This window comes from Hibiscus syriacus, unplaced genomic scaffold, assembly GCF_006381635.1.
Source record: "Hibiscus syriacus cultivar Baekdansim isolate YM2019G1 unplaced genomic scaffold, ASM638163v2 tig00110201_pilon, whole genome shotgun sequence".
Lineage (NCBI taxonomy): Eukaryota > Viridiplantae > Streptophyta > Magnoliopsida > Malvales > Malvaceae > Hibiscus > Hibiscus syriacus.
In genome coordinates, this window is record NW_024062624.1 from 1029350 (window position 1) to 1056419 (window position 27070).

The 27070-nt window shown below is 37.1% G+C and overlaps 2 protein-coding genes across 5 annotated transcripts; both read left to right on the forward strand.

Moving 5' to 3' along the window:
* Positions 1–1910: 1910 nt before the first annotated feature.
* LOC120218751 (brefeldin A-inhibited guanine nucleotide-exchange protein 5-like) lies at positions 1911–23456 on the forward strand. 2 transcript variants are annotated; one of them, XM_039215651.1, is made up of 34 exons: positions 1911–2098; positions 2216–2381; positions 3302–3371; positions 3748–3910; positions 4148–4269; positions 4352–4410; positions 4495–4552; positions 4629–4713; positions 4808–5005; positions 5142–5200; positions 5316–5385; positions 5472–5534; positions 5811–5930; positions 6019–6072; positions 6185–6273; positions 6423–6519; positions 6604–6702; positions 6833–7012; positions 13776–13886; positions 13959–14143; positions 14528–15154; positions 15439–15856; positions 16447–16686; positions 16861–16984; positions 17064–17212; positions 19056–19412; positions 19554–19720; positions 19853–20118; positions 20394–20572; positions 20988–21104; positions 21182–21318; positions 21413–21746; positions 22206–22301; positions 23289–23456. In XM_039215651.1, the coding sequence occupies exons 2-34, from the start codon at positions 2279–2281 to the stop codon at positions 23358–23360; spliced, it is 5268 nt and encodes a 1755-aa protein (XP_039071582.1). In that variant the 5' UTR covers positions 1911–2098; positions 2216–2278; the 3' UTR covers positions 23361–23456. The 2 variants fall into 2 exon arrangements, with proteins under 2 accessions (XP_039071582.1, XP_039071581.1); XM_039215650.1 differs by having other exon boundaries at positions 1911–2095.
* Positions 23457–25008: 1552 nt separating this feature from the next.
* On the forward strand, positions 25009–26981 carry LOC120218753 (pectinesterase-like). 3 transcript variants are annotated; one of them, XM_039215652.1, is made up of 3 exons: positions 25009–25621; positions 25715–26171; positions 26269–26981. In XM_039215652.1, exons 1-3 carry the CDS (start codon positions 25040–25042, stop codon positions 26958–26960), a joined length of 1731 nt encoding a protein of 576 aa, XP_039071583.1. In that variant the 5' UTR covers positions 25009–25039; the 3' UTR covers positions 26961–26981. The 3 variants fall into 3 exon arrangements, with proteins under 3 accessions (XP_039071583.1, XP_039071584.1, XP_039071585.1); XM_039215653.1 differs by having other exon boundaries at positions 25009–25616; positions 25710–26171; XM_039215654.1 differs by having other exon boundaries at positions 25009–25611; positions 25714–26171.
* The last annotated feature ends 89 nt before the right edge of the window (positions 26982–27070 follow it).

The following is a 27070-nucleotide window of genomic DNA, read 5'->3' on the forward strand; positions in this document are numbered from 1 at the left end:
TTTGTGTAACAAGGAACTGCTATCTTTACCAACTCTTCTTCTGGTATCTGAAGTAATTCTGGCATATTCAAGTTATACTCCCATGGCATTTTCTTCTTCTTCTTTTTCTTCGGGGACTTCTTTTTCTTATTTTACTTCTTCAGGGTTATATGAATTACAGAATGGATGTTCAACATGTTCATTCACAGTCGTAACTTCCTCTTCATTATCATCAACAATATCTTCCTTGGTAGCGGCTGTTTCATCATCAAAATTCGGGTGTTGACCAATATCAAAATCATTACACGCAGTGTCTGTTTCTTCTTCTGAAACATCATCAAAATCTGAGTATTGACCAAGATCAAAGTCCGGGTATTGACCAAGATCAAATTTCGAATACTGACTATTACTCAAAAATTTTTCTGTTGGCTCATCTTCGTCTAACTGGTCAATACGAAAATCGGAATTTGGTGCTGAAAGTTGATTGGGATTTGGATTAGGGAAAGATTGTGGGTTTTGAGATTGTGTTTGATATTGTGTTTGGTATTGGAAATGTGGTGAAACAAAATTTTCGTGGTGAAACAAAATTTTCTTGGTGATGAAATTATGGTAGAACCATTAAATTTTGAGGTTGATAACAACGTTGTACATTGTGAGCACCATAAACTCGGGTTGAAGAACTTAGTTGATTACTACCCGCTACTGACCCAACTTCACTACTTCTAGGTTCAACAACATACAATGTAACATCATCTTGCGAAACACTAATGTAAGCAATGAATCGTTCAACTTCTTCATTGTCGGTTAATAAATAAACTTTACATTTTTTCTGATAAGGTAGCCTAAATCCACTTAGAGGATCTAAATTCAATTTATTTGCAACACATAACATTAGAATTTCATAAGTTATTTTTTTTAATGGCAGTTTTAGTTGAAGATTCATGGGTAAAGACATATATTGTAAAACACCATGAACATTCTCCCATGACCCTCCAAAACACAAATCTATCCAAAAATGATCAACATTAGATGATTTCATTATACAAATTGTAAATTAATTTACTAAACAAACGAGCTATAAACTAGATATCATCACTAACTTAGAGAAAAACATACCTTTATTAAGTTGATAGTTGATAATTTGGGAGAGAAATCATTGAAAAATTATATAGAAATAAAATTATATATAAAAAAATAGAGATGGGGAAGGATGTCGTTGATATAGGAACGGATGTCGCCGGAGAGAGTGAGAGATGGAGATGAAATGAGTTGCGATTTAGGGATTTAGGTTATGAGTTGCTGCTACTGCGTAGTTTATATACCCAAAACATTTGTGTTGCGAAAATAAAAGTTGTTGCGAATTCGAAAATCGAGTTGCGAAAACAAATTTGTGTTGCGATTTAGAAAATCTTGTTGCGAAAAGGAAACTTGTGTTGCGAAAAAGAAATTCGCATTGCGAATTCAGAAATCGTGCTGCGAATTTGAAATTCCGTGTTGCGAATTTGGAAATCGCGTTGCGAATTTGGAAATCGCGTTGCGAATTTGGAAATCGCGTTGCGATTGTAGAAAATGAGTTGCGAATTTAGAAACTGTGTTGCGAAATTGGAGTTCGCGTTGCGAATTTGTTGGTCATTTTCGCAAATCCAAAAAAAGTTGGTTAAAATCATATATTATAAGGCATTTTCGGTCACTGAAGTTATTTTCTCTATCCAATATTATAATTAAAAAAGCGAATATTATACAAATTCTATTTTAATAAATATTTTTTAAATTATGATATTTGCAATAAAAATAATAATCGACTTTTTAAAATTCAAATTTATTTCTTTAACCATACCGTAAGACTAATTGATTATAATTTAAAGAATGTTCAAAAAATAATTATAATTAAAAAAAGATAACAAAGATTGAAAGGACAAACCTGACCGTTATTAGTCCTAACCCCAATTCCAATCAAAATCTGGGATTGTCCGGGTTCATCGCAAAAGCCCAGTAAACGCAGCATATACTCATTTTCCTGCAAAAAATTCAATTCAAGAAATCTGTTTATTTCTTTTCAGATCTTCATGGGTCATCACTACGATTTCTTCTCACTCGGAGCAAATTACAATAAACGGTGGTAACTCGTTTTCTCTTTTCCCTCTCTTACATGTATGTACAGATTTTTCTATTTGTATCCGTAGATCCCAACTCTCTTCGTACATTACCTGTTTGATCAATGATTTTTGCGCTTTAGGTGAGACAGCGAAGGAAACTTCGAAACTGTCGCATTAAAATCGTTGTAGAAGAGAATAATAAAATGGCGGCTGGTGGATTTGTGAGCCGAGCATTCGAGTCGATGCTCAAAGAATGTTCCGCCAAAAAGCATCCTGATCTTTACAAGGCTATTCAAACTTATTTAGGTCAGATCTGTAGTTTCTTTTTAAATCTTATTTTATGCATCTTTGTCTATTTATTGTTTCTTTGTGTCCGAAGCGGAATTCTACTTGTAATCTTTATTGATTTTCTTTTATCTTGTAATTATGCTTTGATTACAATTTCTCGGTGTTCAATATGTTTTCTTTCTATTGTTATTCGTTAGTCTAATTTTGGTTTTCAGTGATTTAATTATCATTGTGATTTTAAAAGGTCCTAACTCCTATTACTGGTATGTGCTTTATTGAATTTTCTCCTGCATTAGCCGTTGTTTAGTTATTTTAGTCCCGCCTTCCATATCTATTCATTCAACTATAGAATTACTTTAAAATGCAGTTAGAATGGTACTTAGATATAAGTTATAGGATTTTGGAGTAGTTGTGGAATTTACAAGCTATAATCTCTGCTAACATTTGATTAAGAAGATTGGTGTTTTAAACGAGTATTTGATACCTTTCATATAAAAGTAATTACTTCTACATTTCTATGAGAATGAGTAGGATTTTCTGTTTCATGTCTGACGGATATTAGGAGTGTCTAAGAAAAATTTGTGTTCATTTCAAAATTGTTTTTATTCAAATGGAATAATGAAACAACAAATTGGTAATGATCCCAGTTCATTTTGTTGATAGAATATGTGGTTCTAGGAGTTGATCTTTTCTTCCTCTCCCTGATTGAGTAATTCGTTAAACGACACTGTTGCTGGTTGCTGCATGGAATAGTTACTATGTCATTAAGAAGACGAGGGATGGGAGAGTAATGATATCCATGCATTTAATATATGGCATCTTTATTGGTTTCCTTTAATATTTGAACTTATCTATTCCTTTAATTTATTGTTAAAGTTGTTGCTGATTGGTCAATTGCTTTCATCTATTTACATATATATATATATTTCATTTCTCAGATAGTCCGAAACAAAGGAATCGACCTTCTTCATCCACTGAGCCAAATCAGGCGTCGCCTGGAGATGGAAGGTTTATTCTATTTGCAATCTTATAATCGGCTATTCCTTTTTATGTTCCTAGTTTCTTACCCAAGATATAATCCCAATGGAATAGCCTTTTTGTATATTTTTGGTCAATTTGTTTATGGTTATTTAGGTTCCATATAGTTCAGAGTAGAAGTTTTTTCCCATCACTTAAGCCTTTATATGTTTCAGCTAACACTCTAAATGGTCTTGTTAAATGTAATACAGAATTGATATCAGTTGGGGTAATGTGATAATGACTGATACTGTAACAATTATAGATGACTCCGATTTTTTTTTTTACCTGTAGTTCCATGGGAACTGAAACTAGAAAGATACATGATGGGTGACCTCCAATCTTTGTTTTTTGTTTCATTTTATAGTTCCATTGGGTCACAACGTGTTAGTGGAACCATCACAACTGCCCTGGCTAGTGCAGGGTACACCTTAGAAGGGCCTGAGGTGGAGCTTGTCCTAAATCCTCTTCAACTTGCATTTGAGACAAAGAACTTAAAAATTTTTGAACCAGCTCTGGATTGTCTTCATGTATGTAGTTGCTTTCTTTCTTGATTTACTATTTTTGAATGTTTATTTTCTGCTTTGTGGCCTTCTCTATGTTTTTCATGACATTACGGGAAGACATAATCCATCTGAAAGCTTGCTATTTTTTATTGTTTATTGTCTTAATGTTTATTTTTATTCCATTTAATTTTGGAAATTCAAATGTTTCATGTTTTGCATAATGATTACTGACATGGTTTGTTTTTATTTCCATAAGCACAGAAACTAATTGCCTATGATCATCTGGAGGGAGATCTTGGTTTAGATGGTGGTAAAACTGTTCCTCTGTTTACAGATATTCTGAATATGGTCTGCAATTGTGTTGATGATTCTTCTCCTGACAGGTATGGGCTCTTGTGTCTGTTAACCTCATTTTTAACATATTTAACTTGTTACATATTTTTAATACTGGGAAACAATTTGCAGTACAATACTGCAAGTGTTGAAGGTACTTCTTACTGCTGTAGCATCCACGAAGTTCAGAGGTACATTGTCCAGGATCTAGTTGTCTCGTTTATTGTCTAGTATATGAACCGAGTCTTGTTGTAATTTTCTAATTGAAATTGCAGTCCACGGGGAACCTTTGCTTGGAATTATTAGAGTCTGCTACAATATTACTCTTCACAGGTGTTATTTATATTTGTTGAAGATAGTGATACTCCATTTTGAAATAGTACTCATGATTTGTGGCTTGAATATGTAGCAAGAGCCCTATAAACCAAGCAACATCAAAGGCAATGCTAACACAGATGATTAGCATCCTATTTAGGAGAATGGAGACTGATGTGGTATGGAATTTCATCTCTAAGCTTTTAACTATACAGCATCTTTTGCTTCATCTTATATCTGGGAGAAGGTAATATCTTTGTACCTGAAACTCAGGTCCCTACTTCATCTGGTTCTTCACATCATACTGAAGCTGCTGCTTCAGATAATTCCACCTCAAATGCAGAAGAAACTTCCTCAGGGGACCAAAATGACAATGGAACAACCTTAGGGGATGCACTTAACTGGGTCAAGGATGCCCCATTTCCATCTATTGAGGAACTTCAAAAACTTGCTGGTGCTGCTGATATCAAGGTGCATCCTTCTATTTGTTGTTGTTTTGATTCATATAATTCGCGGGTCTTAGGTTTTTACCATTTTATAGCTGTTTACTGAGGGAAGTTTTCTTTTGTTTTTATAGTTCTTAAGATGAAACTTATGTGTTTTATAGGGTTTAGAGGTTGTTCTTGACAAAATTTTGAATGTTGAGGATGGTAAAAAGATTATGAGGTATGTACCAAAGTATTTTTACCCAGATTGCTAGTTTCTGTTTCTTACTTTTGCTGATATTTTTGTTGAAATTGTTTGTTGATACTTGCTATCATGAATCTGAAACTTATCCTAGAGGGATTGACCTCGAGAGCATGAGTATTGGTAAACGTGATGCATTACTAGTGTTCTATACCCTTTGCAAGGTACGACTTATACTATCACCAATTATTCTATGCATTTTGAAATCTTTGTTAGGATTCCCTTCATGAAATGTTTTTTTTTCTTCCAGATGAGCAAGAAGGAAGATACTGATGACACCAAGGCACAGATTTTGTCTCTTGAGCTTCTGCAGGTTAACTTATGAATTTATTTAATGTTTGGTGTTTTTTATAGTAGAACACAGTGGTTTTCCAACAATGTTGGATAATTTTTATGTATGCTTCAGGTTTTTTTTCCTGTGCTAAAAGGATATATTTTCTATTTTCATTCTTATTATTGGCAGGGAAAGTATTTATGTAATCTTCATTGTATTTGAGTTTGGATACACGGGGAACTCTTTGTTTATCTGTAATAAAGAATAGGTAGCTCATGACCTTGATCATATTTGCTGGTCCATATGGTATTGCAGGATTTGTTGGGAGGGATTAGCCATTCATCTATAAAGGACTTTCATTTCATTGATTCGGTGAAAGCATATCTTTTATATGCTTTGCTGCAGGCTTCAATTTCACAATCCCCTGTCATTCAGGTTATCTTGCTTCTACATAATATCTTTTCTTTACCCACTTTTAGAAGGATCTGCCATGAGAATGTCCTGACGCATTTCTATGTTGCAGTATGCAACTGGGATATTTTCTGTGCTTTTGTTGCGGTTTCGAGAGAGTCTTAAAGTATGACTACTATCATTACAGATTATTAAAGCTATTTTTTTTTTCAAATAAAGCATTATCGATGAGATACACAACTTCTTTGCCTGAATACTTTTATCTTATTCCTTTTTAGGGTGAAATTGGTTTCTTTTTTCCCTTGATTGTTTTGCGGTCATTGGATGGTGCAGATTTCCCCATTAACCAAAAAACTAGTGTTCTCAGGTATGGTGCCCTTTCTAATTGAGTAGATGTTGCAATTACCGGGGCATTGGTTTTAGTTATTTGTGAGGCTTTCACTTTTCAGTATATTCTCATCACCATGTTAGTGTGTTGCTTTATATTATCTAACCTTTATAGTTTTATTTTTCTAGGATGCTTGAGAAAGTTTGCAAAAATCCTCAGCTGCTTGTTGATGTTTATGTGAATTATGATTGTGATCCTGATGCACCTAACTTGTTCCAACGCATGGTATGAACTAGGTCAACCTGACATTTATATATTTTATTCTAGGTTTTTTTTAGATAAGTATACCATTTGCCTTCTGGCCTTCAGGTTACAGCTCTGTCTAAAATAGCTCAAGGGGCACAAAATGCTGACTCAAACACTACTGCTGTCAACCAGACAACATCTATTAAGGGTTCCTCACTTCAGGTCTGTTTATCTATTGGACAACTTGACAAAATCAGATTTTCAATTATTAGTACACCTCTTTGGTTTATATTTCTATGCTTACAGGTCCAGTGTAGTTGTTTGATAAAGTTTTACTTCTTAAACTCTTTAGTGCCTTGTCAACATACTACAATCACTGGTTGATTGGGAGAAATCTAAAAGACAACTAGAAAGGAATAAGGGAGGCGGCCAGTTTACTGAAGAAGATTTGTCACGAGGATCGGAAGATGCTAGTGGTAACTTTGAGAAGGCAGAAGCTCATGAATCTACCATGGCAGCTGCCATCTCTGAGGTAGTTGGGCAGGTTTTATACTAACAATTTATCATTTTTTTTTATAAGAATTGAAGGCCTCGTTAAAAACCCCTTTCGTAATTAATGGAGCTTGGAGAAAGCTCCTTAATCATTGGAAGGAGGAAAAGAGCGCCTTAGGATTTTATTCAACAACATAAAATACATAAGAAACAACTAGGACCACACCCCCATCAAACCATAAACAACATAAAGCGCTCGAAACCCAAAGCAAACCAAAACTATAACAGAAACCTACTCAAAACCGACACAGCAGTACCCTAGATCAGAGGGTGAGTCCTGATTCCCAAACTAGCAATACTATTACAAAGGATCAACCACAACAAACCCATCGAAAAAGCACAAAACATTACAAGAGGCCTGTTACACTTAACCGATCCCCTGTTTAGCTAACCTGTCAGCCTCCAAATTACAGCTCCTAGGAATCCATCTAAGAACGACTCCCTTAGTAGTAATAAGAGCTTCAATATCCTCCACCAGATCACTGAAAAATGAAGGGGCAGGTTGCAGCTTTAAAATCCAATCCACTGCACATTTGCAGTCGCTCTCAATAATAAGTCTTCCCTTCTTAGCCCAATTTGAAGAATAGAAAAAACCCAATCCTTCCTTAATAGCTTTCAGTTCAGTCAAAATAGGCAAACCATGCCCTACTGCAGAAGAGAAGGAAGCTAAAGAGCCGCTGAAAGAGTCTCTCAAGACACCAACAGTACCCCCTTGCATCCCATCGCCAGTCACTGCTCCATCAACATTGAGTTTAAACATATCCGCTGGAGGAGGAGACCAACCAATAACCTTCTTAGGACCAGAAGTAATGAGAAAAGAATCTGCCCTCGTAGGATCCCCTACTAAAAGGTCTGTCTGAATCCGAACCGAAGGATGTTTAGCTAAGAACCATTTCGCCAATCTAAATCTAGTGATAAAATACAGAACTGAACTGTCACATTTTCCATTTTCAAAAACAACCAGATTTCTTGCCTTCCAGATTGACCAGAAAATAACAGTCGGAATAAACCTCCAAATGATAGAATTATGCCTAAGATTGGACCATGAGCAGAGAATAGAGGAAGGATCTTGATGCAGAGCAGTTGAAATATCCCATAACCTTAGAAATTTACACCACAATCCCGAAGCAACAAAACACGTTAAGAACAGGTGAGCTATAGTTTCATCTTGGGAATTACATAATGGACACAATACTTCCGTTAGAGGGATCCCTCTTTTCTTCAATTCCACTCTAATTGCTATTTCTAATGGCAAATCTGCCATAAGAAGGTTTGAACTCTAGGCGGAGCCAAACCATCCCAAACCCACTTCTTCCACTCAAAACTCTCTTCAGAACTATCATATAACGACAGTCTACAATCTTTGACCGAGAACATGCCATCCCCCTTACCCGACCACCCCAGGAAATCATCAACAGAACATGACAGCTTAGTCTTGTCAATCAACAACATTAGATCGATCCACTGGTCCAATTCCCAATCACACAAATTCCTTCTAAGCTGGATGTTCCAAACCCAAACATTATCTACATACCCACCAAACTCAGAGACCTTCCCCCATTTATTTGTAGACAAAGCAAAAATTCTTGGAAATTGATGATTTAAAGGCAGACTAGTGATCCAAACATCAGTCCAGAAAACAATCAACTGACCATTTCCCACTTGGATCTTTGAATTGTCTCTCAAACAGTCACCGATCTGATCATTCTTCGAAAAGTTACTTAGGATGCCTTTCCAAATCCAAGAATCAAATGGAGAAGCCGCATCTGAAATAGAAAGGGACAGGACATCAACATTGTTTTTGCAGCAGATCAACTCCTTCCACAAGCTTCTTTTTTTATTTGCAAATTTCCAAATCCATTTCCCAAGTAGGACTCTATTTATCACCCTTAAATCAAGAATTCCCAAGCCACCCTCTTCAATAGGTTGACAAACCGACTTCCAACTCACCCAATGAATTCGTTTCTTATCAAGGTCTTCACCCAAAGGAAGTTAGCCATCAGAGAATTCAACTTCTTAGTCACTTTGAGAGGAATCTTGAAAATAGATAAAAAAAAGATCGGCAAGGATGAAAGCACAGATTTAACTAGAACAAGTCTACCCGCCAACGACAATGATTTTGCTTTCCAACCTGCTAGTCTTTTATTAAAATTCTGGAAAACAGGATCCCACATACTCTCTGAATTCTTCCTAGTGCCAATCGGTAGACCAAGATAAGACATAGGAAAGGACCCCACTCCACAGCTCGCTTTCGTAGCCCATTCTTTAACCAGGTCAACATCCATATTAACTCCAAATAACGAACTCTTAGACAAATTTAAATATAACCCAGACATGACCCCGAAAATCCTTAATACTCTTCTAATATTTAAAATCTGCATTGGAGAATCTCTGCAGAAAAGGATTAAATCATCTACGAACTGTAAATGAGTCAAATGAAATGAGTTACCAACCCTACCAATGCTGAACCCTTGAAAAAGACCTAAATCAGCAGCCTTATTCAACATAAGATGTAACATTTCCCCCACTAGATTGAACAGGAGAGGTGAAAGACTGCACCCTTGTCTCAACCCTTTACTAATGTGGAATTCGTCAGTAGGACAGCCATTAACTAACACCGAGATAGAAGCTGAAGAAATACAACGTTTAATCCATGAGATCCATTTTTCCCCAAAACCCATAACCTTCAATATTCTGAATAGGATAGGCCACTCAACCGAATCATATGCCCTACTAAAATCCGATTTGAAAACAACTCCTTTTCTCCCTAGTTTTCTCCAATAGTCAATGCCTTCATTTGCCAGCAGCGCACAATCAATCAGTTGTCTACCCAGAATAAAAGCGAATTGTGAAGGGCTTACCAAGCTATTAACAACAGAGACAAGCCTTTTCGATAGCACCTTAGAAATGATCTTATAAAGGCTGTCAACAAGACTAATAGGCCTGAAATCTTCAACTCCCTCTGGATTCGCTTTCTTAGGGATTAGAGTAATAAAGGAATGATTCACTCCCTTTTTCCATTCTTTTACCTCTATGAAAATCTTGGACAAATTGCATGATATGCTCCTTCAAAATGAACCAAATTTTTAAAAAAAAACCCATAGAAAACCCATCCGGACCAGGTGCCTTAGCACTATCCGAATAAAAGACAGCTTCCCACACTTCCTGTTCAGAAAACCCAGCCTTTTGTTCCTCTGTCAATTTGTTGAAATTCAGATTACATTCGTCCACTTCCAGAGCTGAATTCGAATTGTAGTTGACTTTAAAAAACTCAGAGATAATTGATCTAATCTGATTAGGAGTAATAATATCTTCCCCATCCACTTTCAAAGACGAAATGGCATTCACTCTACTCCTATTAAGAGCACATAAATGATAAAACTTGGTATTTCTATCCCCATCCTTGATCCATTTAAGTCTTGATTTTTGGAACCAGATGCTCTCCTCCTTCCTATGCAAACCCCACAATTCATTCCTCTAAGTCAATAATTGACCCCAATCTTGTGCAGAAATCCTCCCACCCTGACACCTCAATTCCAAATCATTTATCCTATTCTCCAGATCTGAAATCTATTCAGAGAACCCCATATTATTACTGTTAGGCCACTTTTTAATCACTTTCTTAGTTCCTTGAAGAATACTCAGCATACCCCTACGAGCATTCTGCATCTTTAAATCACACACAACATTCTTTACCACCCCATCAAACCCATCCTCCTCTAGTAAGTAATTAAAAAACCGGAAAGGTTTAGGACCCCAATTTTTGAAATCATCCTCAAGTACTATAGGGTTATGATCAGATAAAGATTTTGGCAACACTTTCTGAATAACTTTTGGAAATACCTGAAAAAAAGCACCACTTAACAGAAAATGATCTAATCTAATCCACGTGGAAGCTTCTCTATTATTGCACCATGTAAATCTCCCTCCGACTAACGGTAAGTCCATAAGATTTAAATTTGAGATAAAGTTAGAGAATAAGTCCACCGAATGCCAATTTTGAGCCACTCCAATTTTCTCCTCGGGATCTAGATAGGCGTTGAAGTCCCCCCCTAGACATACAGGCAAATCCTGGTTGTGCATAAAACTCATCAACTCTCCAAAGAACTCCTCTTTATCAGCCTCAACCGATGGACCATACACATTAACCACAACACATTCAAAGTTAACCAACTTAAACTTTCCTGATAACGCAATGAATTTATTCTGTTTAAATTCCCTACTAACTTCAAACAGATTTTCATCCCACAAGCATATTAACCCCCCTGCCGAACCAGTAGCTGGCTGAAAGCTAATACCTTTCATGCAATTACCCCCCAACTTCCTCAGTAAACCCTTTCGACATTTATTCAATTTAGATTCCTGAATAAACATAATTACCGGTTTGACTTTTGATACTAATCTTGCAATTGCTCTTATTTTTTCTTTTTTTCCAAGCCCCCTAACATTCCATGAAATCAATCTGATTTGTGACATAATTATCAATATCAACAAAACCTGACCATCCTGAAAACAACAATTCAAGACCTCCTAATAAGCCTATTCAGCTCCATCTTCAAGATCTCCTCTTCCAAGACATGATTTCCCCCTTTGAAAGAGATCCCCACATATCACAGACTTTCCTAGTAGCAGCAGCTTCCAATCTTGCTTCCACAGATTTGTTAGGTGACTTAGAAGTAGCACTATTTTGATCCAAAGGAACCCTGACCAGACCTCCATCTACCCTTTCATAAACTTGGTCATGGAAACTAATGGAAGCTTCACCCTCCGAACCAACACTACCCGACTAAGTTGGAGTAATCCTAAACTTCTTGTGCTTTAGAAAACCTCTTCTTAGACCAAGAGAGAAAGGCTTTTTATTTATTCCCCTCCCCTGATAATCACCCAATAGCACAAGCGTTCCTTCCCTTTCCCTCTCTATCCCATCCAGAGTACCATCTTCCTTTTCCAAGACTACAACTTCCTCTACTAGGTCTTCCTTTGAAAACTGAATCTGTATTCTGTTATTGGACCCACCAACTAAATTTGAATTACAATCAGACGAAGCTCTAACCAAATCCTGCAAATTTGATTCAACCATCACATTATGCTGTAACTCTTCATGTTCCTCCATCCGAGCTTCCTTATGTTTACCATAGCCCACTCTAATTAAATTAACATCTGGCCCAGCTATGATGGGCTCACTCAAGTCTTCTGATTGGGCTTTATTACTTTCGTTAGAAAAATTACTTCTATTCCCCATACCCTGAAAGTTCCCTCTTAAATTCAAACTTCCTTCTGGAATTTCTGACACCTTTACTCCACTAGGTTGACCTTCTCCTTCCTTCCACATTAAAACCTGACCCCCTTTACCGACTACCACAGCTGTACAAACCTCTCTTACCAACCACCTATCTACATTGTCCCTAGTATTGCCAGCTATTAAATCATGTCTCCCAACCCCATCATAGCACCGACCTTCTTCCTCCTCTGAAAGTTCATCGCCTCTGATCACACCCTTGCCGGCCACCGTTGAATTTCCTACTGAAAAACTTTCCTGTTTTTTATAGACCGACTCCACATTAATTTTGACCTTAAAAGATCTCCCATACGAACCCAAAATAACATAATCCTGAATATCAAAAAGGACTGGCCACCGTCAACAGAGCCCTTGCCACCGCCATGTCCTTTCTTCTTGCTGTTGATTCGTGGATACAGACAAGCTTCCCCCACCTTGAAACAAGCTTTTCCAGAAAAGAAACATTCCAACATAATAATGGAATACCAACAAGGTCAACCGAACCAAAGGCCATCGGAATACCTTCATCATTCAAAAGCGGATCAATCCAATCAAACCAAAAGGACAATTTCTCCAATCTGCTTGACCACGCTTCCTTAAATTCTTCCACCGAATCAAAAGTTAGGATACATGAGTTCCTTGTATATCCCCATTTAGCACCCTCAACCTTAATCCCCTCACTAGCCAGCCCCTTCAGTACTAGTTCCAGATCAAAATGGGTTTTAATAATCCCAGTCAATGATCTTTTCACCCAATCCCATTTAGCTGAGGGTAAATGCATCTCCCACAGATTTCTCATTCCAACATCCTTACTAAGATGACCCTCATTACTATTTTTACTCGCCGGATCTTCCCTCAACCCATCAGACGATGCTAATGCTTCCTTATATGATCTTTCATCCCTCATACAATTGAAAGACTCAGATTCAACTTTTCTTTTCCCGTTCGCTCTCTTAAACACCTTATCATCATCTTTTTTGAGATTTCTACTTACAGTTTGCCTATGGCTCTGCCTCCGATATCTAGCTGCACCTACCGAAACTTTCTTCCCATCTATCCAAATACCATTGACATTCGCTATCGCCTTCTTCATTCCTTCCTCCTTCACAAACTGAACGAACGCAAACGTATGATCTCTATAATTTGGCTTGTTAAAATTATTCGGGATGTAAACTCGCGTAACACTACCCTGCTGACGAAAAATATCCTTTAATGTTCTCCAAGTGACTCTCTTACTAAGATTGTCTACAAACACCATCCAATCCTCACCAGAAGACTGACCACCTAAGACACTCTCTCTCATCTTTTTTTTTTTTCACTGGAAGGGATTTTCAATTAACAATTTATCATTTTAGACTGGAAGTTTTCTGCAATGTAAAATATGATACTGTGAATTATTGTTAATCCATTCTTAATTTCTTAGACTGTAACTAGGCACTAAAACATAGTTTTAATTATATTGTAGTTCAACAGGCAACCGGTGAAGGGTATTGAGAATCTGATATCAAATAAATTGGTGGAAAATTCTCCTGCCTCAGTTGCCCGATTGCTGAGAAATACTCCCAGTCTGGACAAGGTAGTGCTCTTATCTAAAGACAAACTTTTCTCAAATCCTCGAGAAGTGGTCTAACTCATCGCATTGTTGCAGGCAATGATCGGTGATTATCTAGGTCAACAGGAGGAGTTTTCCATTGCTGTCATGCATGCTTATGTAGATTCAATTACCTTTTCAGGAATAAAGTTTGATACTGCAATACGTGAATTTCTTAAAGGATTCTATCTTCCTGCGGAGGCTCAAAAGATTGATCGAATCATGGAAAAGTTTGCAGAAAGGTACGGGGATTTCCATGCTGGTGCATTGTGCTTAAAATATAAAAACAAGTATGGAATTTAATTATGGCAACATAACATTCTTCGAAAAGGGAATCATCATTCGATGAATATCTGAAGCATCCTTCAAACATTCATTTGTTGCATACTTCTTTTTTTAATCTTAGATTGAAAGTTGTATAACCCCCCCTCTCATCAAATCCACAACAAGGGTGTTTAGCCAATGCAAATAAGAGTCAAATGTCATTTTACCATTTTATTAGTTATGCAAAGAGGTGTGTAGTGTATAATAAGTGGACGCTAACAATTGTATTAGAAGAAAATTCACCTTATAACATAATAAAATGGTTCATAGAAGAGTAAATTGTCTCATTTTGTGTTTTACAGGTATTGTGCTGATAATCCAGGTCTTTTCAAGAATGCAGGCACCGCATATGTTCTCGCGTATGCAGTTATTATGTTGAATACTGATGCTCATAACCCAATGGTCTGGCCTAAAATGTCAAAGTCAGATTTTACTCGTATGAATACCACGTATGACCCAGAAGTGTGTGCCCCTGCTGAACTTCTGGAAGAGATATATGATTCTATTGTTAAAGAGGAGGTAAAAATGAAAGATGCTGCTGCTGGCATTGGGAAAGATGACAAGCAAAAGCCAGAGGATGAAGAGAGAGGCCACCTTGTTAGTATCCTCAAACTGTCTCTCCCTAAAACAAAGGCATCAAGTGATGCTAAGTCCAAAAGTGAAGCAATAATTAAGCAGACGCAGGCTATTATCTGGAACCAAGGAGCAAGCAGAGGGGTTTTTTACACTGCACAAGAGATTGAACTTGTGAGCCCCATGGTTGAAGCTGTAGGATGGCCGTTGTTGGCTACCTTCTCTGTTACAATGGAGAAAAGTGAAGACAAGTCAATGGTTGTTCTTTGTATGGAAGGATTTAGAGCTGGGGTACATCTCACATATGCCCTTGGAATGGATACCATGCGCTTTGCCTTCGTAACATCTCTGATCAGGTACTGCTGTCTTGTTCTACTTGAAAAGCACCTCTTGCTGCTGTTATTTACCTAGTTCCTTTCCCTCATCTCCCTTTGTAACCCTTGCTTTGTTTCTTCTTAACTTGTCTGGTTTCTCTATTTTTTTTTAAAGAAATACCGCTCCTGATGTCAGAAAGCCCTTGCATCAATCATTATTATATTATTTGTTTAACTGGGCAGTCCATGTCTGGTCATTATAAGACTCTTAACCCTAGGGGAACAGCTTAGCTGTAATTCTTGATATGTTAATTTTTGGATGTTAGGTTCACTTTCTTGCATTCGCCAAAGGAAATGCGTATTAAAAATGTGGAAGCATTGCGGACTCTATTGGAATTATGTGATGTAGAACCAGACTGTCTTCAAGACACATGGAATGCTGTTCTTGAATGCGTTTCTCGGCTTGAATATATTACAACAACCCCCGCTGTTGCTGCAACTGTCATGCATGGACTAAATCAGGTCGCCAAGGAGGCTGTTGTGCAGGCACTGAAAGAACAGGCTGGGAAACCAGCTGAACAGGTTTTTTTGAGTAGTGAAAAATTGCCTAGTGATTCTGTTGTGGAGTTCTTCACTGCTCTATGTGGTGTATCAGCAGAAGAACTAAAACAAGTTCCAGCTCGTGTTTTCAGCTTGCAAAGGGCTGTTGAGATCAGTTATTACAATATTGCTCGTATACGATTGGTACTTTCTTTAAACTGACCGAGCTACAATGCCCTCTTGTTCATGTTTGTAATTATTATCAAGATTTAATGGCTAGTCATTCTTTGAACCTTGAACCTTATCATGTGGATTAGGATCTGCATCACTTCAATGGACAGGCATATGGAATGTTAAGGAGCAGCACGTAGGATAGTAGAGAAAGGATTGTTCAAAATGATGATCTGACCATTGTTGAATGTCAATTAACTTTCTTAGTTCAAATTTCTTTTCATTCCATTTTTAATAGTTCTGGTTATTGAGGAAAATGGTTTACAAATTGCATGTATTTTTTCCATGGCACTTGATAGATTGTGGAGAATATTCTGAAAAAAGAATCAAGTCAATGAATCAACATTACATGTAAAGTTACAATAGTTAAAAGAAAAGAGCCTTTTATTTTTAGTAATGAGTTAGTTTAAGATGTCTAATTTGATCAGTCATCAGCTGTTATTTTGATTTAGTGGAATCTAATTTTAGTTTATGAATTGATTAATAGATTGAAAACCATTTGCTTTTCCCTGCTAAAGTACATACTGGTTTACATTTAAAAAGTTTTAATAATATGGCTACAGGTCTGGGCTAGAATATGGACTGTACTCGCAAATCATTTTATTTCTGCTGGCAGCCATGCTGATGAGAAGGTTGCTGTATATGCCATAGATTCTTTGAGGCAGCTTGGTATGAAGTATTTGGAGCACACTGAACTGACCAATTTTACTTTCCAAAATGATATCCTTAAGCCTTTTGTTGTACTTATGCGGAATAGTCAAAGTGAAACCACAAGGAGCCTTATTGTGGACTGCATTGTTCAAGTATGTGTGCCTACTCAGATTTCCTGAACATCTAGTCCTCTTGCTTGCTTCTGTTTTTCCCACCTTTATCTACATATTTTCAAGTTAATAAATTTTTAATCATAAACCTTTAGCTGTAAGTTTTTGTCTTATTCCATTGGGGTGACACCTTGACTGGTAATGGTGTTATTGCAGCTGATAAAATCAAAAGTTGCTAGCATAAAGTCCGGATGGCAAAGTATTTTTATGATTTTCACTGCAGCTGCAGATGATGGTTTTGAATCAATTATTGAGAAGGCATTTGAGAATGTTGAACAGAGTAAGAAAATCTCATTTTTCTTTTACCAACATGATGCTTCTCTTCTTTTCCAATTATTTTAACATCTTGTTCTTTGCAGTTATACTGGAACAGTTTGATCAAGTTGTTGGAGATTGTTTTATGGACTGCATCAACTGTCTTATTAGGTTTGCCAACAATAAAACTTCCCACGACATAAGTTTGAAGGCTGTTGCCCTTCTCCGTATATGTGAAAATCGTCTTGCAGAGGTTCTTTTTCCCTGTCCTTCAGCTTGATTTTTAATTGATCACGTAGTTCTGTCCTTTTCTATAAAAAGTAGCTTTCATCATTTTATTCTCCCTCTTCTAGAAAAATGCTTTATTCTCTTCTAACACATTGACCAACATCTTGAACCGATCTTGCATTTATATCCTTGCTATTATTTAAGCAAGTTTGTTTCATAAGGTTGGCAACTGGCCAGAATCAGACAAGTCCGCTTCTGGCTGTTTTGGCTTTGGGTTGTTGAACTTTAGTTAATTTAGGTTGGGATGGTTGACCAGGTTTCTTTTTGGTCTACTCTTGCCACTTTTGTCTATGTAGGCAAATACTTGCAGAGAGTAACTGGGTTGAGCCTGTGTTTAGGTTGTTACATATCCTAAAATACATTTATTTCTTATGTTACAGCAGCCTTTATGCTCTGCATATTATGATTTTTGACGTGATCAAAAGAAATCCATTAGATTTAATCATGTTCTTTGAAGATTCTCATCCTAAATTTTCAATTAGCTTTATGGGTTGGAGTCTCTCAACCGATGCAAATAGTTCTTACTCTGAAACCTACGCATTGAGCAATAAGTACAACAATTAAAAGTGTTTCCCTGACTTAATAAGCCAAAAAAACATAGTGATCTGCTTCATAAAGTAGCTCTTGTAAGAAATAAGATTTGAATGTTTTTGTTATGAGCCTTAGCATAGGATCTAGTCACGGGTCTAGACGTGGAAGAATTTCTTCTCTGACCTATGGTTAATCAGAAGGCAGATTCATCCTTGACAGAACCCCCTCTACGAATAACATTTTTCTTAATAGAGTAATTGCTTGTCTTCTTTATTCAATATTGGCAGCCTTTAATAGGCCTTTAGTGACAAAGGAAATAATCCTAATGGAAATAAAATAAAGATCCCTAACATATAGGATCTTGACTAGCAAGACTAAAGTTATAAAGGAATGATCTAACGTAATAGAGGAAGCAAATAAAACTCTAATTTACTGCCCTCTATATATTTATTGCCTTCCTTCTCTGATATTGCTTTCAAATAAGGCATCCACATCAGTTTTACAGAATATTTTTCCCCTCAAAATAAAAATATTTGCTTTAAGACCCAAAATATCAGTTGCTCCTCACAGCTATAGGAGAATAGCTGGCCACCACCAAAAGTAGAACAACATCTGAACATATGAACTACTGAAGATTTAAGTATTCAGTACCCAAAAGATTTAGTATTGTCTTTATTCGCGTGTTTCTGGAATTAGCTTTGAAATTCCTGGACTGAAAACTTGTTGCTTCAAAGCTCAGGAAGGATGGTAACTTCTAGAATAAAAATTCCACAATACTGCAAAAGCTCCAATATAAGGTCTAAAAGCAAAAATTCAATCGAGCATCTCAATGATAAAAGTGTCTTTAATCTCAATGAAGAAAGTTCCCACTACCAATTAGTTGCTAACAGTGCTTGGAAGCGAAATTTATTTTTGAAACTCTTCTAACTTTTTGAATCTCTAAACTTTTTTTAGAAGGGCTTTTAATTGAAATATTCTCTTTATGATCTAAAACCAGTCATGGTCACAAGCCCTTCGAACGAGAGTCTGTGTATTGTCTTTTTTATATAAGTATGCTTTAGTTTTGCTTGATACTGTGAAGGTTTATATGAGCTCATTGTCCTTGGAGAAAAAAAAGAGGATCAGATTAACTGCTTGCTCTCAGTGCTTTTTTCAAACAATGTTTGTGAATCTTCTCAATTTCTGATGCATTATTTTCTTTGTAATGGACATATTCCTGATGTTAATGGACATATTTCAAACAATGTTTGTAATGGACATATACTTTTCAATTACAGGGGCATATTCCTGGTGGGGCTCGTAAACTGACTGATGTTAATACTGGTGCAGCATTTGATGTAGCTGAGTATTATTGGTTCCCAATGCTGGCTGGTTTATCCGATTTAACATCAGATTCAAGACCAGAGGTTAGGAGTTGTGCGCTTGAAGTTTTGTTTGATTTGGTTAATGAAAGAGGTAGGAAGTTCTCAACTCCATTTTGGGAAAGCATTTTCCATCGTGCCTTGTTTCCCATATTTGATCATGTGAGACATGCTGGAAAGGAGAACTTAGTTTCCTCTGGAGATGAGTGGCTTCGTGAAAATAGCATTCACTCACTTCAGTTGCTGTGCAACCTTTTCAACACTTTTTACAAGGTAGCGTAGTTTTAATGGTCCTCTTAACTGTATTATTGTGTGATTTAATTTGGAGGGGATAGTTGAGGTTTTTGTGACAGGAAACCAAATATCATCTAAAGTACATAAATTATTGGTAGCTTGAATTTTTTTGTTCTACAGGAGGTTGGCTTTATGCTGTCGCCACTCTTGAGTTTGCTGTTGGAATGTGCTAAAAAGACAGATCAGACTGTGGTTTCAATTTCTCTTGGTGCGTTGGTGCATCTCATAGAGGTTGGCGGACACCAGTTCAGTGAGAGTGACTGGGATATGTTGTTGAAGAGCATAAGGTCTGTATGTCTTATGGTTTGAGAATAGTTCATATTTTTTGACAATTAGAATTAATATTTGTTAGTTATACGGAACGATTGGAATTTGCATTGCTATTCTTATGTATTTTCTTTACTTTTTTTTATCACCAGAGATGCATCATACACAACACAACCACTTGAACTACTCAATGCGTCAGGGCTAGAGAATCCAATGAACACCTCAATTTTACCAGGACATTTAAAGGCTCATACAGGTGGTGAGGTCCAGCAGTTTGATTCTACTGATAATGGGAACATTTCACAGTTTGCATCCTCAAGTTCTGGCATTGGTAGAAGCAAAAGGGGTACTATTGCATCGCTTTCACAAGATCACAATCAAGAATCTGAGTTACAATCTAACCCAGATGGATCTGAAGGTTAGCTGTTCCCATTGCTATTGCTTAAACTTTAGATAACTGGGAAGCTGTATCTGTCATCAGTTTATACCATTTATATTTGGAATCAGTTTGCAGAAGTCTTCCAAACTTTTAGAAGAAGTTCAATTCTACTCTGATATTATTCTGATGTCTGGTTTTCTTTCATATTATGAGCGAAGGGAAGAGCTTTATGCTATTGTTGAAACAGCCCAATCCATTCATTTGAAATTTGTTCATTAGCAAACCTTTTGAATGTATACATTGTTGTTATGTAGGTATTCCCTCACCATTATATAAAGCTCAGAAATCTGCTGAAGCTGCGAGTCTCCAACGAAGTCAAACGATAGGTCAAAGAATCATGGGGAATATGATGGATAACCTATTTCTTAGAAGTCGTTCTGCAAAATCAAAGAGTGGTACATCAGATATTCCAGTTCCTTCTTCACCACTAAAGGTAAGCAAGTCATCTTTAGTTGTGCTGTTTGGTGGTTAGCAATTCCTTTCTGTGGGTGTTTAATGTTCCCATATCTCTGGAGATGTTCTTGATTATCAGTCTCCACACTCCACCAGTATCAAATATTATTTTATTGGAGCATAGGTTCACATAAGCCTTTAAAAAGATTTGCTTGCTTATTTATTTCACTCGTTATAGAAAAAAGAAAGGAAAATTACTTATTTCACTCAGCTTGTTTTATGTTTACAGAAATCTTTGCTTGCTAAAAGCTATTTTTATTTAAGGATCAAATGTAAAGTGGCAGAGGGAATATGCCACATCTTCATTTATGCATGTCATATGTGACTGAAGTAATATGCCTTATCCTTTATTTAATTTACTCACCCCTTGTTTATTTCATCTAATGTTTCTCAAGCCTCCTGAGGCTGTTGAACCTGAAGCCAAGGATGAGGAGGAAAGCCCGCTTATGGAAAATGTTAGGGGCAAGTGCATTACTCAGTTAATGATTCTAGGTGCTATCGATGGCATTCAGGTTTGCATCTTTGGACATTTCGTCATGTGGTATATTTCTATAATTTTTTACTGATTAAAATATGTCTGAACTGGCAGAAAAAGTACTGGGAGAATTTGAAAGCACCTCAGAAGATTGCCATAATGGACGTTTTGTTATCCTTGGTAGAGTTTGCTGCATCATATAATTCATATTCTAACCTGAGAACACGTATGCAACACATTCCTGCAGAAAGGTAAGAAAAATCACATCTCCTGATTTCAGTGTTTATCATCACCTAATCGGTTCTGGGAGGAATCCGGCTTTCTAATAACTTCATATCTCGTCAGGCCCCCTCTAAATCTTCTTCGCCAGGAATTGGCAGGAACATGCATTTATTTGGATGTCTTGCGCAAAACAACTTCGGGATTTACTGACAATATTGGGCAACATATAGAACCCAATAGTTCCCAGGATAGTGATATATCTTCAGACAACAATGGTTCAAGATTGGCTGAACAGTCTTATGCGGAAACAAAATTAGAAGTAATAGCAGAAGAGAAGCTGGTCTCTTTCTGTGCGCAGGTACTCAGGGACACATCTGACCTCCAGTCTAAGATAGGGGAAACTAGTTCGGTGGATATTCATCGTGTTCTGGAGTTGCAGTCTCCAATTATTGTTAAGGTATAAAGAATGTCTAGTTGCTTCCTAATTTGTATGCCTTACTATGAAACAATAATACAATATAGCCTTTGCTAAAGTCATATTAGTGCAAATCCATGAATGGCTGTATCAGTATATTTTCAAACATTGATGTTGGCTGAGAAAAACACTGCAGATCAATTTCGTCCTTTTCCCTTTCCCACTTGTATTAATCAGGCCTAGTCATTTTTCTTTTGTTTTGCTGTCTCTTCTGTAGACCTGTTGAACTATTAGTGCGTTGAAGTGAATGCCTACCTTATTGCCATTCTTTCAGTGGTTGAATTATCTTATAACTCTGTTTCTATTGATCAGATTGTTTTCCTTGTGATCGCCTCATTATTGGAGTCATATTAATTGTTAATTTGCCAACTTGATTCTTTGCTCTTGCGACTTCTATTAATCTCCGCTGTAATCAGGAATCTGTCCATTTTCCTCTTTCAGGTGCTTAACGGCATGTGCTTCATGGACAATAAGATTTTCAGGAATAACCTTGGGGTGTTCTATCCTTTGCTTACAAAACTTATTTGCTGTGACCAGGTAAATCTTCCCTAGTCCTAATCGATTTCTCGTAGCAAGATTGTATGCAATGCATGAACAGTTTTATTTACTTTGATTATAGGGCTCTTAAAATATAGTGATATAACACTTAAAACTGCAAATCTATCATACTTAAAACTTCAAAAGCTTAGTGTTTTTGAAGGTCTTATTAGATGGGTTAGTAGGACAGCCAATATAGAGGCGGATGTCCTAGCTAAGGCTGGTATTGGTTGATAATTATGTTCTGTTAAGGGTTGTTTCTTTTTGGTTTTCTATCTCTTGAGGGAGATTAGACCTTGTTTTACTTTGTTATTATTTGAGGTTAATGAAATCCTAGGGCACTCTTTTTCTCATTCCGCTGATTAAGGAACTATTTTCAAGTTCCGTTAATCATGAAAGGGTTTTTTAATGAGGCCTACTATTCCTATAAAAAAAAAAGTTCTATAGTGCTGTGGCATTATCATTTACTAAAAACATATTTTGATTCGGTGTAATTGATTAATGTATTTCTCTGCTATGAGTCTTCCACCGATATTGTTAGAGCAATATTAACTAAATTTTGAAGCGACTTCATCAATATTGAGTAGATTTGGTTAAAGAGAAACACCTCAGAGCTAGTTCTGTTGTATAGGGTTGTCTTCGGTTCTTTTTTGGTTTTTTGGTTATGTTGGGGGTGTTTATCTGGTTGTATCTTATGTAATTTATTTTGGTTAATGAAATCTTTAGGCACTTTTTTCCTCCTTCCGCTGATTAAGGAGCTTCTCTATAAGCTCCTTTAGTCAAGAATGGGGTTTTTAACGAGGCCTTCAATTCCTATAAAAAAAATGTCAGGCGATTTTCATATCTTCACCATTTTTTATTTATTAATCTTTTGTTGTAACAAGTGATGTGAAACAAGTTCGCTGATGTTTCTAAACTAGTAGATAATCCACATACTCGCATCTCATTCTTTGTGTTGAAAACCAATTGAAACTTTGTTTTCTTCAGATGGATGTTCGTGGAGCACTTGGTGATCTTTTTAGGGTGCAGTTGAAAGCCCTCCTACCTGAAGAGTTTTAACAAAGTATTTTGTTAGGAAACTTTTGCGGAATGATTTTCAGCGTTGCTGCACATTCCATAGGAACATAGGCATGAATTATTGTTGGGGTAAGAAAATAAGTTGAAAATTCACTTTTTTTGGGGGCAAGGTCCGTGTGCTTATAGGTATCAGTTAAGAATTAAAGTTATCCGATTAAGAAAAATAGAAGGTTGTAAATTGACATTTTATTTAATTTTTGTATGGTCTGACTGCTTACAGGGATCAGTGAAAAATTATTTAATTACCATTTTAAGAAAATTTTGCCATTTAATATGGGTACTTCTGTTTTCTTTTTCTTTTAAATTTTTTGAAGAAAAAAAATCTTATTTTACGACTCTTACATTTGCTCTGATTAAATGGACATTCTAAAGAAATTTCAGTTTAATCCTTGCCATAGAGAAAGGTGGATTCTTGGCTTTGAAAATTTTCATGGCCGGAAAGCATAACAACTATACAATGCGATCGCTTTACACATTACAGGGCAGCAGACATGGGAACAGCTTGCTGAAGAATTGCCTGTCTGATTTAGTTATAAGCATGATTGGTCTTATGACGTATACGAAAATGAGTTCCCATCACCATCCAATGGGAAGAGAAACCGAAACCTTGAATCAAAAGGTAGGACATAGAAGCTCCCAGCACCGAGAAGGTTCCACTTATTACGTGATGAGCAGCCTCTAACCATGGAAGCCTGCTGTGGTGTTAAGAGTCGACAAAAGGTTCCACTTCTTTGGCAAAGCAATGCAACAATTTAGGCACAAATAGTTTCCCTTTGTTACTCATACCAACAGATGCTTGAATGTAGTCTTCCATTGACCTTTCAGCAAAATGTAGAGGTCAAGTATGATCAAATGTATAGTTTTGCTGCTCGTTAGAAGAGTTGGAATTCTGAAGTACAATAGCCTAAATGAAAATTTTCATTGAGGAATTGAAGTTCAGACATTTAATTCAATTAATACCTAGAAGATATAACTATTGATAAAGGCATCATGAAAATGCACAGAGGGTTGTCAGAAACTAAGGATCTAAAACAAGAGTTAAATGGTTGACCTGATTCTTTTTAGAGCCATCGCGGCATATTCAAATTCGTTCTTTCCAGCAGACAACCATGAGACTTCAACTGCTGTGCTGTTGGTCCCAATACTACATTTCCAGTCAATGCAGATTACAAAAGATTAGGAACAAAATTTGACCACATAAATTTTGTGTAAATATTAATTTTAATTCTTAATCAATATTAGTATAAAATTTTATTTGTAATTATAAAACATAACGGTAACTGAGTACTGATCCGCAAAACGAGGCTTAGCCTGTGTTGGTGCTTCCTGATGTCGGTTACCGTTGCATATAAAAGAATTGTTGTCCCACTATCAAAGCAAAACATTTTACAGTAATATTTTTATTAAAAATAAAACTCACTAAACAATTCTATAAAGAATCCATACAAGAGTGCAATATAAATTTGTCCTCTCTAAAACAATAAATTTAGCAAATATCGTGTTTGACGCTACAACTACATCTACTAATTATTAAACTTACAAATATTGAGTCTTGACCCCCCTCATCTTCTAGTATTTAATAGCACCAAAATACTATCATTTCTCTTCATAATTTCCCGTAAGACTTAGCTTCCAGCTCTAGTCATTGGCTGCCGTCGAAAATGTCCATCTCCGGTGGTGCTGGATTTGTGACATCCCGGCGTAGGAAAAAGCTTTTCTTGGCTCTCATTGCGTCTATCCTTCTCGTTACTGCTATCGTTGCCATTGCCACCACCATTTCCAAAAAGAAAATAAGCGACGAAAACAGCAATAACACTGCAGCAGCTCACTCCATCATCAAATCTTCATGTAGCGCCACATTTTACCCAGAGTTATGCTTCTCAACAATTTCTTCAGCCCGAGATGCTAAGACCAAGATCAAGAACCCCAAGGATGTTATAGAATTGTCATTGAACTTGACGGTAAGTGCTGTCCAGAGAAACTATTTATCCATCAAGAAGCTCATCAGTACCCGCCGGAAGAGCCTCACGAAGCGCGAAATGACCGCCCTTTATGACTGTCTCGAGCTAGAGGATGAAACTTTGGATGAGCTATTCAAAGCTGAACAAGATCTCGTAGATTATCCCGACTTCAAAAAGTCAATTTCTCAACACGCTGATGATCTCAAGAGCCTTCTTAGTGCTGCAATGACCAACCAAGAAACTTGCCTCGATGGATTTTCTCACGATGCTGCTGATAAAAAGGTTATATATACTCAACCATACTAGTAGTTCACATTTGTGTTTCTGATATTTTGAGTAAACTAACTATTGACTACATTGTCTTGGTATTAAAAGGTGAGGCAAGCGATACTCGATGGGCAGATGCATGTTTTCCGTATGTGCAGCAATGCCCTGGCAATGATCAAGAACTTGACCGACACGGACATGGGAAGCAAGGGTCATCCATCATCAGGGAGGCAACTTAAGGAGCAAGGCGAAACAGAGTGGCCTGAATGGTTGTCGGCGGGAGATAGGAGACTACTACAGGCGACAACAGTGACTCCTAACGTAAACGTGGCGGCTGATGGCAGTGGTGATTTCCTCACAGTGTCTGAAGCAGTGGCTACTGCGCCGGAGAGAAGCAAGACGAGGTACATTATAAAGATTAAAGCTGGAGTGTATAGGGAAAACGTGGATGTTCCAAGGAGGAAAACCAATCTCATGTTCGTGGGAGATGGGAGGGTCAACACCATCATCACTGCTAGCAGAAATGTCGTTGATGGCAGCACCACTTTCAACTCTTCCACGGTCGGTGAGTAATCCGTTTAAAATTTTGAATGAAATAATGAGAACTTGAACATGCCATTTTGAATATTGAACAATTTGTATTATCTTAAACATTACTGCAGCTGCTGTGGGGGACGGGTTCTTGGCCAGGGACATAACATTTGAGAACACGGCTGGACCATCGAAGCACCAAGCCGTGGCACTGCGCGTTGGATCAGACTTATCAGCATTCTACAGGTGTGACATGTTGGCGTACCAGGACACGCTCTATTGCCACAGCCTTCGCCAGTTCTATTCGGAATGCCTTATAGCAGGTACCGTGGACTTCATATTCGGAAATGCAGCAGCAGTATTCCAAGACTGCGACATCCATGCTCGTCGACCTGATCGAAACCAAAGGAACATGGTCACTGCACAAGGCCGCGATGATCCGAACCAGAACACGGGGCTGGTGATCCAGAAATGCAGGATCGGTGCTACACATGATTTAGAAGCCGTGAAGGCCAATTTTTCTACCTATTTAGGGAGACCATGGAAGCAATATTCGAGAACCGTTATCATGCAATCTGTTATAAGTGATATTATTCATCCTGCTGGTTGGTTCCCATGGAATGGTGATTTTGCACTGAACACTTTGACATATCGGGAGTATCAAAACACTGGCCCTGGCGCAAACACGTCGAGTAGGGTTACATGGACGGGGTATAGTTTGATCACCAATGTTTCGGAGGCTCAAAGCTATACTGCTCGGAATTTTATCGCCGGAGCTAATTGGTTAAACGCCACCGGCTTTCCTTTCTCGCTTGATCTTTGAGTAATGTCGAAGTTTAGATAAATTCTTAAGACGATTAACTAACAAGTATATGAATGAAGTATGAACTTTCCCCTTTTTCATGCATTCATCTTAATAATCGACCCGGAATT

Bases quoted from the DNA above. Each gene is read 5' to 3' on its own strand.
- LOC120218751 (XM_039215651.1), top strand. From the start codon at position 2,279: ATGGCGGCTGGTGGATTTGTGAGCCGAGCATTCGAGTCGATGCTCAAA. The intron at 5,201-5,315 runs GTATGTACCAAA...AACTTATCCTAG, and splicing joins GATGGTAAAAAGATTATGAG to AGGGATTGACCTCGAGAGCA. The intron at 21,105-21,181 runs GTTTGCATCTTT...CTGAACTGGCAG, and splicing joins GTGCTATCGATGGCATTCAG to AAAAAGTACTGGGAGAATTT.
- LOC120218753 (XM_039215652.1), top strand. From the start codon at position 25,040: ATGTCCATCTCCGGTGGTGCTGGATTTGTGACATCCCGGCGTAGGAAA. The intron at 25,622-25,714 runs GTTATATATACT...TGGTATTAAAAG, and splicing joins ACGATGCTGCTGATAAAAAG to GTGAGGCAAGCGATACTCGA. The intron at 26,172-26,268 runs GTGAGTAATCCG...ACATTACTGCAG, and splicing joins TTTCAACTCTTCCACGGTCG to CTGCTGTGGGGGACGGGTTC.